The sequence below is a fragment of the Myotis nattereri genome (genome assembly GCF_964212035.1).
Source record: "Myotis nattereri genome assembly, chromosome: 3".
NCBI lineage: Eukaryota > Metazoa > Chordata > Mammalia > Chiroptera > Vespertilionidae > Myotis > Myotis nattereri.
The window spans coordinates 128,267,885-128,281,786 of NC_138077.1; the positions used below are offsets into that span (position 1 = coordinate 128,267,885).

Below are 13,902 nucleotides of genomic sequence, written 5' to 3' on the forward strand. Positions count from 1 at the left end.
GTTTGGCTCCATGGATAGAGTGTCGGCCTGCAGATTGAAGGATCCGGGTTCAATTCCGGCCAAGGGCATATGTGTGCAGAAGGCAACCGATCAATGCTTCTCTCTCATCATTGATGTTTCTATCTCTCTCTCCCTCTCCCTTCCTCTCTGAAATCAATAAAAATATATATATATTTTTTTAAAAAAAAAGAAAAGAAAGAACTCTTACCATTTGCAACAGCATGGATGGACCTGGAGAACATTACACTAAGCGAAATAAGCCAGTCGGAGAAAGAAAAATATCACACGATCTCACTCATTTGTGAAATATAATGAACAACATAAACTGATGAACAAAAATACATCCAGAGACAGAGAAGCATTGAACAGACCGTCAATCTTCAGAGGGAAGGCAGGGGAGGGAGGGGGGTAAGAGATCAATCAAAGGACATGTATGCATGCATATAAACAAAACCAATGGACACAGATACTAGGGGGGTGAGGGAATGCACTGGGGGGTGGCCAATGGGGAAAAAGGGAGACATCTGTAATGCTATATGTAATACTTAAACAATAATTTTAAAAAAGAAGAAGAAAAGAATGCCCAGACCCACCCCTGGGACCATATAAAGCTCTGGAAACATGTGCTTGGCCCAGAGAACTAGAAGATGCTACTGTCTTCTCCACCTCCCTTCTCCCTTCCAAGCATCTCTCTCCAAAGAGCTTCAGGATCCTCAAATATCAGAAAGGACCAGGCGTTGTCAAACTCATTCCCCATTTCTTTGCTAATTTTAAAAATCAGTAAAACCCAACCTGTGATATTTTCCCAACGTGGTGTGCTTTGAGCAAAAACAAAATAAGCACTTTTTAAAAATCTCTTCTTGATGGACTGAAAACTTCTCTGCCTGCCCAAGTCTGAGATTCTTCCTAAAGTCCATAGAGCCTAGGAATGAAATTAGAGCTTCCTCCCCAGACTTTTCAGTCTGACTTCAATTCTCACTGTGGAGGGAGAGAGAGCCGCAGGGTACAAGACCAAACTGTTCTGCTACCACCGACCTCCAAATGGGCATTTGGGAGTTTTGGTGATCTATTTTTTTTTTCAAGGAGACTGTCAGGGAGCAAATTTATGGGTCACTGTGGAAAACAATGTGACAAAAGTTCTGCTACAAGCAATGAGATAGTGCTATGGACTGAACTGTGTCTCCCAAATCAGATCTGTTGCAGTCCTAACCACAGTACCTGTGAACGTGGCCTTATGTAGAAAGGGGATTTTTACGGAGGTAAGTTAAACTGAGGCTTATAGGGTGAGCTCTCATTTACTATGACTGTGTGCTTATGAAAAGGAGAAATTTGGACACAGAGAGAGTAGGCCACGTAAAGATGGAGGACTGGAGGGATGCGTCTACACGCCAAGGAACACCAAAGATTGTTAGCAAACCCCCAGAAGCAGGGAAGAGGCAAGTAGGCTTTCCTGACAGGTTCCGAGGGAGCATGGCCCTGCTGGTGCCTTGATTCTGTGCTGCTGGCCTCCAGAACTGAGAATAAATGTCTGTTCTTTTCAACCAGCAGCTTGTGGCACTCTGTTACGGCAGCCCTAGGAGCCTCTTTCAGCCCTGCCCCTGCTCACGTTCTCCCAGGTGATGAAGGTTATTTTCTGGCTCCACAGGAGAACCTCAACACCTTCCTGGGCACAGTCAGCCACCTGCAGGGGCACGGGGACTCAATGCCTCCCTCTCCAATCCTCGCCTCCAGTCACAGGGGCCAGGAAGAATGACACAAAGCAGATGTACCAACACACACACCCCATGCTCAGGCGTTGACATCCGCTATCCGATTCAGGCCCTGCAACATCTCTATGAGATGAGGACCATTTTAGAGGAAGTAAAAGCTCAACAGGTAACCTATGAACGCCCTCCTGCGACGACATTTTATGCAACACATCTGCCTCCTGCCTTCAATGAAAAAAATCTCTCCCCAGGCACCTGTGTGTCATGGGCATGCAAGGTCCTTCCCAAATCACATCTGGCATAGTGTAAGCTCACTTTACCTTTTTTTCAACACAAAACCAGTGCATGGTTTTATCTGGGAGACCTTATATTCTTAATAATGTTGGACACATGATCCAACATGGGTCTTTTAAAATCTGTGAAGAGCATTGCAGACAGATCGCTCATATAGTCAGGTCCAGGAGGAACCTCTACTCCCCTCCCTGCTGCCCCTACTGTGCGCCCTCTCACCCCTGTGACAGCTCCCGTTGTTTCGCCTTCCCTGTGGCATGGTTGGTGGTGCAAACAGCCACATGGCCACAGATGGCCGGCTGTTTAAGAGTGGCCACCTCAGTCAACCATCTCTGCGGCCCCTGCTCTTTGCAGTCACAGGCTCTCAAATAAGTGAGCATCCATCTCCTCTCCTGCTCCCGTGACTCAGTGACCGCTTCTTTGGGACACTCCATCCCAGCAGAGTTTACGTTAAAGGCAATGTGATGACGCACAGGACACTGGTGCCTTTAGGTAGGTGCACATGGTGGGAAGTTTTATCTCTATTTGACCTGACTTGATGCAGACTTGAACTATGGCACTTAGATTAGCGAGCATTCACCAAAGACCAAGAATTCCAGAGTCCTATGTGGAAATGCCAAATTTCCAAAGGTGAGGGGAAACCTAACATTTGCTGGGTATGCTCAGAATGGTGTTTGCACACATACTATTTCATAACAATGTTCAGGGGGGTGGGGTGAGTCTCAGTGTCCTACTTTAGACTCAGAAGTTAACCAGTGTGGCCAGAGTTACACGATAACTAGATGGTAGAGCTGGGATTCAACCCTGGCTTCTAGGTTCCAGCCCAGAGTTCCTTCCGCGTTTCCATCCTGACTCTCAGGTTGGGAGATAAGCTCAGGTTTTAGACAGACTTTCCTTAACCCATCAATGTGAACAAGCATTTCTGGGGCTGCAACAGCCAATCCCCCCGCCAACCTCCTGGAGACAGCGCCTTCCCTTTTTTGGAGAAGGGCTCTCCACTGCCGTGTGGTCTGAATGGGGCTGCTGTTTTCCTGTGAGATCCTGCCTCTCTGGCCACAAGACTGTTCCTGGAATGAACACCCGTCTAAGTTGGGCCAGTGAGTGGTGGGCCAAGTCCACCTGGCAGCAGAGACACAGAGCCAGAAGGTAAAGACATCTTAAGGGAGGCCCACAAAAACAGGCCCCCAAATCTTTGGAGCTGAGTCTCAGAGCTTCCCTCACAGCCTACTAATGAATCCCCTTCTTTGTTTATTAAGCCAGTTTCAGTTTCTTAAAACCAAAAAACCCTTTTAACTGTCAAGAGAGGAAGTCATGTTCCTTGTCAGAACCACTGTATCCCACTTTGTGACCTTTCTGTCCAAAAGAAATAGCCTTGTGCTAGTCACATGGGAAATACTCTAGGAATGCTTAGGAATAACAGAGTGATCAAAAATCAATACTAAATTGATGACAAAATTTGTACTCAATTGTGTAATGTCCTCATGAACATCAAACATGACAGGACCTCATAGAGATCATCACTTTTAACTTGAAAACACATGTTCCTATAAACAGGAAAACCCAACACTGATTAATCAAAGGCTTTTTCCATAGAAGGTACAAAAAGACACCTAATATAGACCTGGTGTTAAATATCATCTTTCCTAATAACAGGGACTGCCTGCTTAAATTTAGCAGCCCCTCATGCCTCAGAACTACACAGGAAGGTACCAAAAATGTAACTTGGGCTTTCTTTGGCCAAAGGCAGCTGGCCAAAAGGAGTGGAAAACCTGGAAGATACGGGAAGCATGCGCCCTTCCCACTTACGTGGGGTATCCTCGCACCCCCTGCTCGGAGCACACGTCTGAGCTGGCCGTGCAGTCCACTTTAGCCACGTAGATTTTGGCATCTTCCATGCTGTTGTACTTGTCTCCCAGTTCGTTCCAAGTAGGCTGCAGCCGCTGGCAGTGCCCACACCTACAACAAGGTGAGAGTAACAAGTGTGCTGAGTGCAGGGTCAGAGGATGCCCAGCCCTCGCCCCCCTTCAGCCATTTCCACAGGGCAATGGGGCTCTAGGATCCCTTCTTTACACCACAACAGAGATGGGTTAGCTCACAATCAGAACAAAACCTCACTCCCCTGCTTACAACCCACCCCCCTGAAAGTCCCTGCAGGGTTCTTATCATGACATCCAAATTTAGCAAGGTACTATGCTAGGTCCTCCTTGAGGTGCCCCTACTGACCTCCCCCCTCACCTCTGTGCCCCAGCTGCCTCCTTCCCTTGCAGTCTCCCCCTGTACTACACTGCAGTATCTGCAGTTTTCTGAAAGGGCCAGAGCCTGGCTTGCCCTGGAATCACTACATGCGCTCTAACACTTCCTCCCTAAACCCACCTAGCTCCGTGGTCGGCAAACTGCGGCTCGCGAGCCACATGTGCGAGCCACATGCGGCCCTTTGGCCCCTTGAGTGTGGCTCTTCCTAAGCCTTAAGAGTACCCTAATTAAGTTAATAACAATGTACCTACCTATGTAGTTTAAGTTTAAAAAATTTGGCTCTCAAAAGAAATTTCAATCGTTGTACTGTTGATATTTGACTAATGAGTTGATATTTGACTAATGAGTTTGCCGACCCCGGACCTAGCTAATTGCTGTTTGCCCTTCAGGTTTAGTTCAGGTGTCACTTCCTCCAGCCCTGACTTCTCAGGCTATTTGGTGCCCATTCTCTTCTCTTCCTCTACAGGTGCAGCTTCGCACTTTTTGCTATAATTGCCCCGTTATTATTTAGTCAGGTCTCCTCTACCATATACCCAATATCTGCAAATGCAAGCCTGCCCCAAAATTAAGTCAATTCTGCATACTCTCCAATGAGAAGCTTTAAAAAAGTTTGTGTCCACTCACACTTCTAAATTTGATATAATCAAATGTATAATAGTCGTCGTATGAATTTAACTACAGGTATTTTTAAATCACCGATCATTTAAAATAATGTTAACTTGGAATTACTGCTCTGTGCTGTTCTTTACGTGTCGTAACAGTATCAGCATCTTTCCCATCAACTAAGTCTGTTGTCATATAGCTGATCTTCTTTATTGTCTGCTGTCTGCAGGGCCATGATTGAATTCTAGAAACTTTATCTCAAGCTTCTAGCACAGTCATTACAGCACATGGTACTTTTTTCCCCATTCACCTGCTAAGTGTGCATGCATGACGTCTACAGTGTAACTGCTTGCTGTGCTGCTTTCTAAAGTGATCTTCAATGCTTTGAGGATGCTTGCTTATCCTCAAAATAATTTCTCAATAAGATAATTTCTCTTCTTTCCTGATAGATGATCTATATAATACATACCTAAAGGTAGCACAAAAAAAAGTGTGCTTAAGCCAATGTATCTTCCCTAAGCAGCTCTTTCTTGGGCAGCTAAGAGAATCCCTGCTTTATAAGATATTCCAAAACAATATGATTCCCTTTTCTGAAAGATAATTGTGAGGGAATTATATCTATGTATATGTAGTAAAAGGGCCGGGACGACAGCATTATCCTTTTCACAGCTGTGTTCCCTGTATCTAGCACATGCTTGTGGTATACTTAAGTGTTCAGCAATTTCTCAGTGATAGATCCATGGGTGCCATGTAGTTAGCACTTCTGGTTTGGGACCCTTCTGGCTACAGCATGAACCTCTGAGACAGCAGCTGCATTCAGAAGGCGTCTTGTGGCCATGCAGCAGAGCAAAGCTACCTGGTCCTCACAAGGAGGTGGCCCCAACCTTCACCTCACTGTCACCACCAGGTTTAGTGTGACCTGCAAACCAGCCCTACAGAAGATACTAGCACAAAATCTACAGCAGGGCTACCCTATATCTGTCAAGTTCAGAGCAAAAATACAAAGATCAATGTTTTCTCTGCAGGGTACCCCTGATCTCAAATCACATGTGGGCTTCCAGTATCCCACAGAAACTGAAACTGGAATGAGATGAGGGATTGGGGAGAACCCACTGCATATTCTATCTAAGGTGCAATCTGCTGTTAAAGTGTAACTTTTAAATGTCATCATAGAAAACCCCACATATCTGTTTAAATATTTTGTAGTAGACTATTCAGAAGCAAAATAAAAACTTTGCCTTAGCTGGTATGGCTAAGTGGCTAGAGCAGCCGTGGGCAAACTACAGCCCGCGGCCGGATCCGGCCCCTTTGAAATGAATAAAACTATTGAAAAAAGAGACCATACCCTTTTATGTAATGTTTACTTTGAATTTATATTAGTTCACACAAACACTCCATCCATGCTTTTGTTCCGGCCCTCCGGTCCAGTTTAAGAACCCATTGTGGCCCTCGAGTCAAAAAGTTTGCCCACCCCTGGGCTAGAGTGTCGGCCTGTGGATTGAAGGGTCCCAGGTTCGATTCGTCAAGGGCACATGCCCAGGTTGCAGGCTCCATCCCCAGTGGGGGACGTGCAGGAGGCAGCCATCAATGATTCTCTCTCATCTCTCAATGATCTCTCTCTCCCTCTCTCTTCCTCTCTGAAATCAATAAAAAATATTTTTTAAAAAAGAAACGTTAGTCCTTAAAAATAACAAAACTTTAAGTTACTTTTTCTGGGGGCATCCACCTAAAAGATTATAAACCACATAAATGAAAAAACAATTTACTTAATAACAAGAGCTCAAATTTGCCAGTCTTCTCCCTCACTCAGTCCAGGACTAGCTGGGGAGTATTACAGATTCTCCAAAATTAAAACTCCATTCCATGCATGGACTTATTATGTCTACGTATTTTTTTTTCTTCAAAAAAATAAACAGAAAATAGAGATTTATTCCACTGGAATTAGCTCCAATTAAGTATTGTACATAATTGAAATAGTTACTCTAAGAATACTCCTTCCCAAAGTAACTACTACTACTGAATAATTATTTTATGTACTTTTCTATAGCACAGTGGTTCTAAATATCCAAGTCAGTTGGTTCTTGGGAACTTGAAACACTGTTAATACACAATAGCTGTGACTCAAACCCGCCCCCGAAAGTTGATTTAACTCCAACTAAACTGAATAAAACTCAGTAATAACTTGAATATGTCGAGAAAGGGAAAAAAGTTCCTCCAACTTCGCCAGCAAAATTTCTGAATAGGCCGTTTTTCTTAGGCATCTTCTCTCTGTTCCTTCTTACATCCCTTTCCCACATCTCAATGAGCTTCTCCCCCACACTGGGGAAGGAGGCCAAATTCTGCCATAAAGCCCGCAAACTGCCTTGTGCCCAAACACTAGCTTTCTGCTCTGCGCCGTGAGGACTTCCCTTCACTGCGGCATCCGGGAAGAAAAACACCCCCTGTGCCGGTGTGAATGACGGGAAGTCCTTCGCTAGGACAACTCCCAGGGTAGGGGTCTCTGAGGGTAGCCCCTGCCCCAGAACCACGGCAAGAGGTAGCGTCCTTCCTCCGCGGTGAGTTCAGCCATCTCACACTTTCTGGATGAGCAGGCCCCGAGAGAGCAGAGGGGAGGAGCCAGAAGACAGCCTTGGCCAGTGGGCTCCGGTCACAAGAGCACAGCCCCATCCACTGGAGCTGCGGGGGCGTCCCCAGAATTCGCACTAGTCTCGCGGCTCGGGGCGGCACAGGAACCCTCTTCTGCCTGGGCCAGCCTTCCCACCCTAGGAGCACACAAAGTAGGAATTCACACCTCTGTGAGTTCCTATTTTCCCATTAAACCCTCAGGCCGACGATTAGCCCTGCGGCGCGTGCACAGAGTCCGCGGCGGGACCCCCAGTTGCCATTGGCCGCCGCACGTGGCCCCGGTCCCGCCGCTCCGTCAGGCCTCCGCCTCCGGCGGGCGCAGCAAGTTTGGGGCAGGGACTGAGGGGTGTCCCTAGGCTTCCAGCAGCCCCAAAGGTGCACGAGTGCCCTTCCCCTGGCCGCGTCCAGGGACTGGGGGAGGGGGCCCTGGGCAGGGGAGGGACGGCCTATTCCGGGCTCCCGGGTCGGGGACCGCCCCCTCCTGCACCGCCCCGGCCGCCCGGCGCCACGTCAGCCGCGAGCGCCCCGGCCCGCCCCGCGGCCCGCCGGGATCCCCGCGCCCCCAGGCCCCGGCCCAGCGCCGCTCCGGGAGCGCAGATTGCGGGGTTTGGGGGGCTCGGCCCGCGCCGGCGGGGCCCGAGGAGACGGCGCGTCCAGTTACCAGGGCGCGAAGAACATGACGAAGTGCGCGGCGCTCCGGATCCCGTGCGTGAACATGTCGGCCGAGTACAGGTGCTTGGTGTGCGGGTCCTCCGGGTCCCCCCCGAACACCGCGGAGGGCTCATCCGCCGCCGCGCCCGGCACCTGGGCCCTGGCGCCCCAGCGCCCGCCGCCGCCATGGCCGAACAGCAGCAGCAGCAGCGCGGCCGGGGCCAGCAGCCGGGGCCGCGCGGGGAAGAGGCGTCCGGGGCGCGCGGGCATCGCGGCGGGGCTGGCACGTTCCTATCGCGGCGGCCGGTCCCCTCCGCGGCGCCCCCGCTGCCGACTGCCCCGCGCGCCGCCCACCGAAGCCGCGCCCCTTCCTCGCCCGCCCCGCCCCGCTCGGCGCGCCCGCCCCAGACTGAGTGCGCGCGCCCGCAGCGCCGAGAGCGGGGGCGGGAGAGGTGGGGGTCTTGGTTCCCCGGTGAGGTCTACGTGCCAGGCCGTCGGCACTTCCCGCCACGGTTCGGGTTAGTCCCACCGGGCCCCTGCGCTTCCCCAGACCCAGGCAGTGCCCGCTCTGCTCAGAGGGTGAATGTTGGAGGGTCGGAGACCAGGCAGGAATGCCACCCAGGGAATGTCAGCCTCGGTTAATCTTGGCATACAGAGACCCGGCCTTTTGGGCAAAGGGAAGAAAAGAGATGACTGTCAGCAGAATGTGGGAAATTGAGCAAAAGTGGGTGGGGTGTGCACCTGAATGAGTCAAATTCTTGGCGAGACATCAACTGTGGATTCTGAGTCTGAGCTCAAAGGTGTGATGGAACCCTTGCTGTTATCCCTGCCCTGCCTTAACTTGGGGGAGAATAGGGAGGAAAGTCAGAGCTGCCTCTCGGAGACAAGTCCTGCAGGCCTCCTCCTCACAAGACCAGCTGGTGTGTCTTACTGTGCCCTACTTCGTGGTGCAGGAGAGTTATAAAGATGAATGACAGCATCCCTACGCGGGCCGAACCTTGTCCCTTGTGGAATGGCTGAAAGGCATCCCCTGGCCTTGGGCACCTCACAGTTCACACCTCACAGCCCTTATTGCCTGTGGTAACTGAAGGCTCAGACCCTGTCCTGGGGTCTGAAACTAAATTAGAGACAATCCATGGTTAGCTTCCTGGATCCTGCTTGGCCCTTGATTATCCTCAGTCTGGGAAACTGGAGGCAGGGACTCCAGGCCTGGCATCAGGGGAAGAGCCCACTGACTCACCCGTCATTACAGGGCTCCAGCCTCCGCTGAACCTTTAGCCATGATTTGCCCAATACCAAAACCATTACTTTCCATTCAAAACCTATTCTCCTCCCCACTTAGGCTTGAAACATGATAACCATTTCCCACTCGCTCTCTCATTTCCCTTATCTGCTATAATTCAAACCAAGCACATTTCTTAGAGCTATCATTTCCTTCCAGTATTCTCAAAATTTATACCCTGAACCTTTAATACTGGCCTGTTGCAATAGCTCTCTAAGGAAGGACCTCTTTTCTTCAAGATTAATTTTCCTCAAGCCTGCCTTTGACCATGATAGTTTGCTGCTCAACACCCCAACCTCAAGGTAAGACACATTCTCAAGGTCCTCTGTTGCCAGGGTCTTTCTCAGCTTCTAGAAGGGTTCAGGAATCTGGGAAAGGGACTGCATGTAAATTAATAAAGAGACTAGAAATATAAATTTGGAATACATGGGGGAGCCAGAGGAGTCTTAGATATAGTAACCAAGTTCTCCCTGAATCTCCGGACCCAGGGCTTTCTGGCCTATAGCAAAGCACATATACATATCAAAAGGTAAGCTTGGTATACAGTAGGCATTGTCAGGTTGAGGGAACTGCCCTCAGCTGTCTTCAGGCAATCATTTGTATCTTCAGGTTTTGGGAAATGCCTACAGCTGTTCAGCTGTTTGGCCAGCAGCAGGTAATAACATGTAGATCTTCAGGTTTGAGGAAATGCTTTCTGCTATTCCAGCAACAGGTAATATGATTCAGCCCTGCTGAATATAGAAGCCCATCAACCTTTTGAAAACTTGCATTTATCATGCCCTGCTGGAATTAGCTTCCAGCACTCTGTGATGTGATTCCATGTGTTTTGTGTCCTTATAAAACTCACTACTAAACATCTAGGGATCCGCTCCAATAACCTATTGCCAGACTCTCATCTCTATCCTCCCTCAAATCTCATACTTCCCAAACCCTTCTACTGTGATGTTGGGAAATTCCAACAAAAGATTAGCACACATTCTTATTGCATCCACTTCTTTCCTTAGTACAAATGTAGAAACATAGGAGCCCTCTAAGTGTTATCTACTCTTTCACACCTGAGTCCCTTAGAGCCAGGAAATGCAGAAGGTAGCTTTCCTGCTCCCCGTTGCTCCTCCCTAACCAGTTCTTTCACCTGCTGGCCAACCCCCAGCTCCCATTTAATTGATGCCATTAGGTGTGGCATTTACTGCTCTTCTGGTCCCTGTCATCTATCTACGTTCATCATCTAACTTCTTCCAGGTCACTCCCCCCACCGGCACCCCATTTACTGAAGACTTTGCTTCTGGGCCACCCTTTCCTGTCTTCATTCCTGATGTCTTCAACATCTAGGTGATGGTCATCTATTTGTCCTTCAGAGACTCCCTCCAAAAAAGGAAACCCTAGAACTTGGCATCACCAGAAACTGCACTGTCTCCAAAATCCTGATTAAAGGCATCCAACTCTGCCCAATACCTCTTGCACTTACAGTTCACTTTGCTCAGTATCCCTTCATCATGACCTATGAGCTGCCAATCCCACCATCTCACAGTCTCACCTTCCCTCGCCTCCTGATCAAATTACATCCCATGGATTCTCATCCTCATACTGACTACCTTGCCATGCTCTCCTGCAGTGATGCTGAAAAGCCTAAAAGTTAGTTTGTTTTTCCACTGTATGCAATCCCCTCTCTACTCTCCTTCAGTCATCATCCCTCTCAGCTGCCAATATGACCTCATAATTCTCTCAGAAATTAAAGCCAAAAAGCATGCCCTCCCTCATCTTTTCACCACCAAATCTGTACAGCCCTGCACGAGCCTCTTCCCCCTCTTCCTCTGGTTACACGGATAGAAATTACCCTCCTCCTAGCAAGGCCAGTCCTCCAGCGGTGTTTTAGAGCCATTCCCGGTCCTAATCCCTGGAACCTCTGAGTGAGACATTACAGGACAAAGGAGACTTTGCGGGGGTGATTAAAGAGGAAAGATTTCCAGGTGAGGGATTATCCTGGGTATCTGGATAGGCCCTACGTGTAATCACAAGCGTTCTTATAATAAAGAGGCCGAGGAGACTTGACTGTGGATGAGCAGACGGTGTGACCAGAGCAGAGAGAGGTTTGAAGATGCTGACGGAAGATGGAGGAAGGGACAATGAGCCAGGGAATGCAACTCAGAAGCTGGAAAAAAACGAAGATACAGATTCTTCCCTAGGGCTTCCAGAGGGGCCTTTGGCCCTATTGATAATTTGACTTTAGTCCAGTGAAACTATATTTGAACTTCTGACCTCCAGAACTGGAAGAGAATAAACGTGTGTTTTAAGTCCCACGGTTCGTGGTAGTTTGTTACGGCAGGCATGGGAAACTCATACACCATCTCAGCTCAAAGACCTCTCTCCCTCCGCTCTCTCTCCTGCACTAATTTCAACTGCTCTCTATTGGATCATGTCCATCTTTGAACAAACATACTTTTTGTATCTCCTAATGTTGTAATGTGCCCTGCAAATCACACAAGGACGCCTCAAGAAGTCGAATTAAAGAGTCATATTTATTGCAATCCCGGACTATGAGGGGGCATTTTGCTCTCCCAAATCTCATAATGATAAGATGGCTGCAACACCAGATTTATATAGGCAAAGATCACAAAGGTATTAATTACATCCCAAGGTTTGGAATGAAGAACCTGATTTGCAAAAAAGCAGTTTACAGAAGCAGAAGCATCATGTTATCTAAATTATAGTTTTGGGTCTCCGGATCACTGAATTGACAGAAACACATTATCTAGAGCCCTCGGGTCTGGAATGAGGAACCTGGTTTGCAAAAAGCAGTTTACAGAAGCAGAAGCAGCATGTTATCTAAATTACAGTTTTGGGTCTCTGGATCACTGAGTCAACAGGGACACATTAACTGGAGCCCTCTGACCTTGGGATAACTGTGCTGTCCTTCCCAGGTAAAGGAAAATGTGCTTTCTAAGACCAGTATGACCACAGCCAATGGGATATCCACATTACAATCAATAGGGTATTTAATCGAATGGGGTGATTTATATAATTCAGAAAATTAAAATAACTTCTTTATTAAACAAAGCAAATAAGTACAGAAGCCAAACAGCAGGGTTAAAGTTAAACTATAGTTTCTACCTGAGATGGTTGCTACCATACTTCACTAACTTAAATGTTTTTAAAGCCCCTTGCCTCATGATGCCCCAGCCACTATCCCAATTCTTTGTATTGTATTTTATTACTTTCAGAGAGAGAGGACAGGAGGGAGGGAGGGAGGAGAGAAAGAAACAGTGATGTGAGGGAGAAACATCGGTTGGTTGCCTCCCACATGTGCCTGGGCCCCGCAACCTGGGTGTGTACCCTAACCAGGAACCAAACCCGCCACCTTTTGGTTTACAGGACGACACTCCAACTAACTGAACCATGCTGGCCAGGGCTATCCCAATTCTTTAGTTTCCCTTCATAGCAAAATCTTTCAAGAATTATCTGCATTTCACTTTCCATTAATTCTTTAGCACATGCCATTCTGGTTCCCATGCCCACCATACACGAAGATGTCTACATTGGCAAGTCGGAAGAATACTTTGCTCTCCTCATCTCCCAGGCTTCTTGGCAGCTTCAATACAGTTGATACTGGCTCCCTATAGACCTGCATCTGGATCAACACTAGCCTCGGCTTCTCGGATTTGCCCCTACCTTACTCCTCACTCCTCAACCTAACTTCTAGATGTAAGTTTCTTAGGGCTTAGTCTCCAACCCACTTTTCTTCTCTCTACACTCACTCCCTAAGTGATCTCATTCATAGCTATGGCTTTAGACACTGTCTATATGTGATGACTCCAAAATTGATATTACCAGCTTAGGTCTTTCTCTATCTACCTGATATCACCACTTGTTTATTTTACAGGTGTAGCCAATACCAAACTTGTGATTCCCCACAGCAATCTGCTTGTCCTTCAGTTCCTCCACCTCTGTAAATGGCTGCTGTTTGCTCAAAGCAGAAACACCAGTTACGTCCTTTGTTCCCCTTTATCCTTATTGCTGTGTCTCAATCCGGAGTCCAGCCCCCACCCCACATCAGCAGGCTCAATCATTTTCATTTCTGAAACCCAACTCCAGCTGACTGATTGCTTCCACTACTGCCATATCCCTTCTCGTTGTGTCATCTGAAATAGTCTCCTAATTGCTATGTTACCATCCATGTGTCCCTCCCATCTGTTCTTCAGATAGCAGCTAGAATTGAATCACCTCCTTTTTCACTTAATGTCCTTCAGTGGCTTCCTTGTCACCTTGAATAAAATCCCAACTCTTTGCCTTGACTTTCCAAGGCCTTCGGGAATGACACAATCTCCTCCTGCCCCACTATTCCGGCTCCCCTAGGTTCTGATTCTTAGTACCCTCCACATGTTTCCCTCCTCTGCACCTATAGTGCCCAGGGCTTGCTCCCTCTCTTGTCTTCCCCTGTGACTGGCCTCCTTGTGCCCTCAGGCCTCCTGCCTTCACATCACCTCCTCAAGGACA

General features: G+C 48.1%; 1 protein-coding gene across 1 annotated transcript in view; it reads right to left on the minus strand.

Annotated features, from left to right (window-relative positions):
- The window catches only part of TXNDC5 (thioredoxin domain containing 5), a 38,373-nt gene extending 29,881 nt beyond the window's left edge, over positions 1-8,492 (minus strand). Inside the window, exons 1-2 of the mRNA XM_081086856.1 lie at positions 8,140-8,492; positions 3,804-3,953 (exon numbers count right to left, since the gene is read on the minus strand). Coding sequence (XP_080942982.1) covers positions 3,804-3,953; positions 8,140-8,399 — 410 coding nt within the window. The 5' untranslated portion in view covers positions 8,400-8,492. The remainder of the gene's footprint in view (positions 1-3,803; positions 3,954-8,139) is intronic.
- Between the last annotated feature and the right edge of the window lie 5,410 nt (positions 8,493-13,902).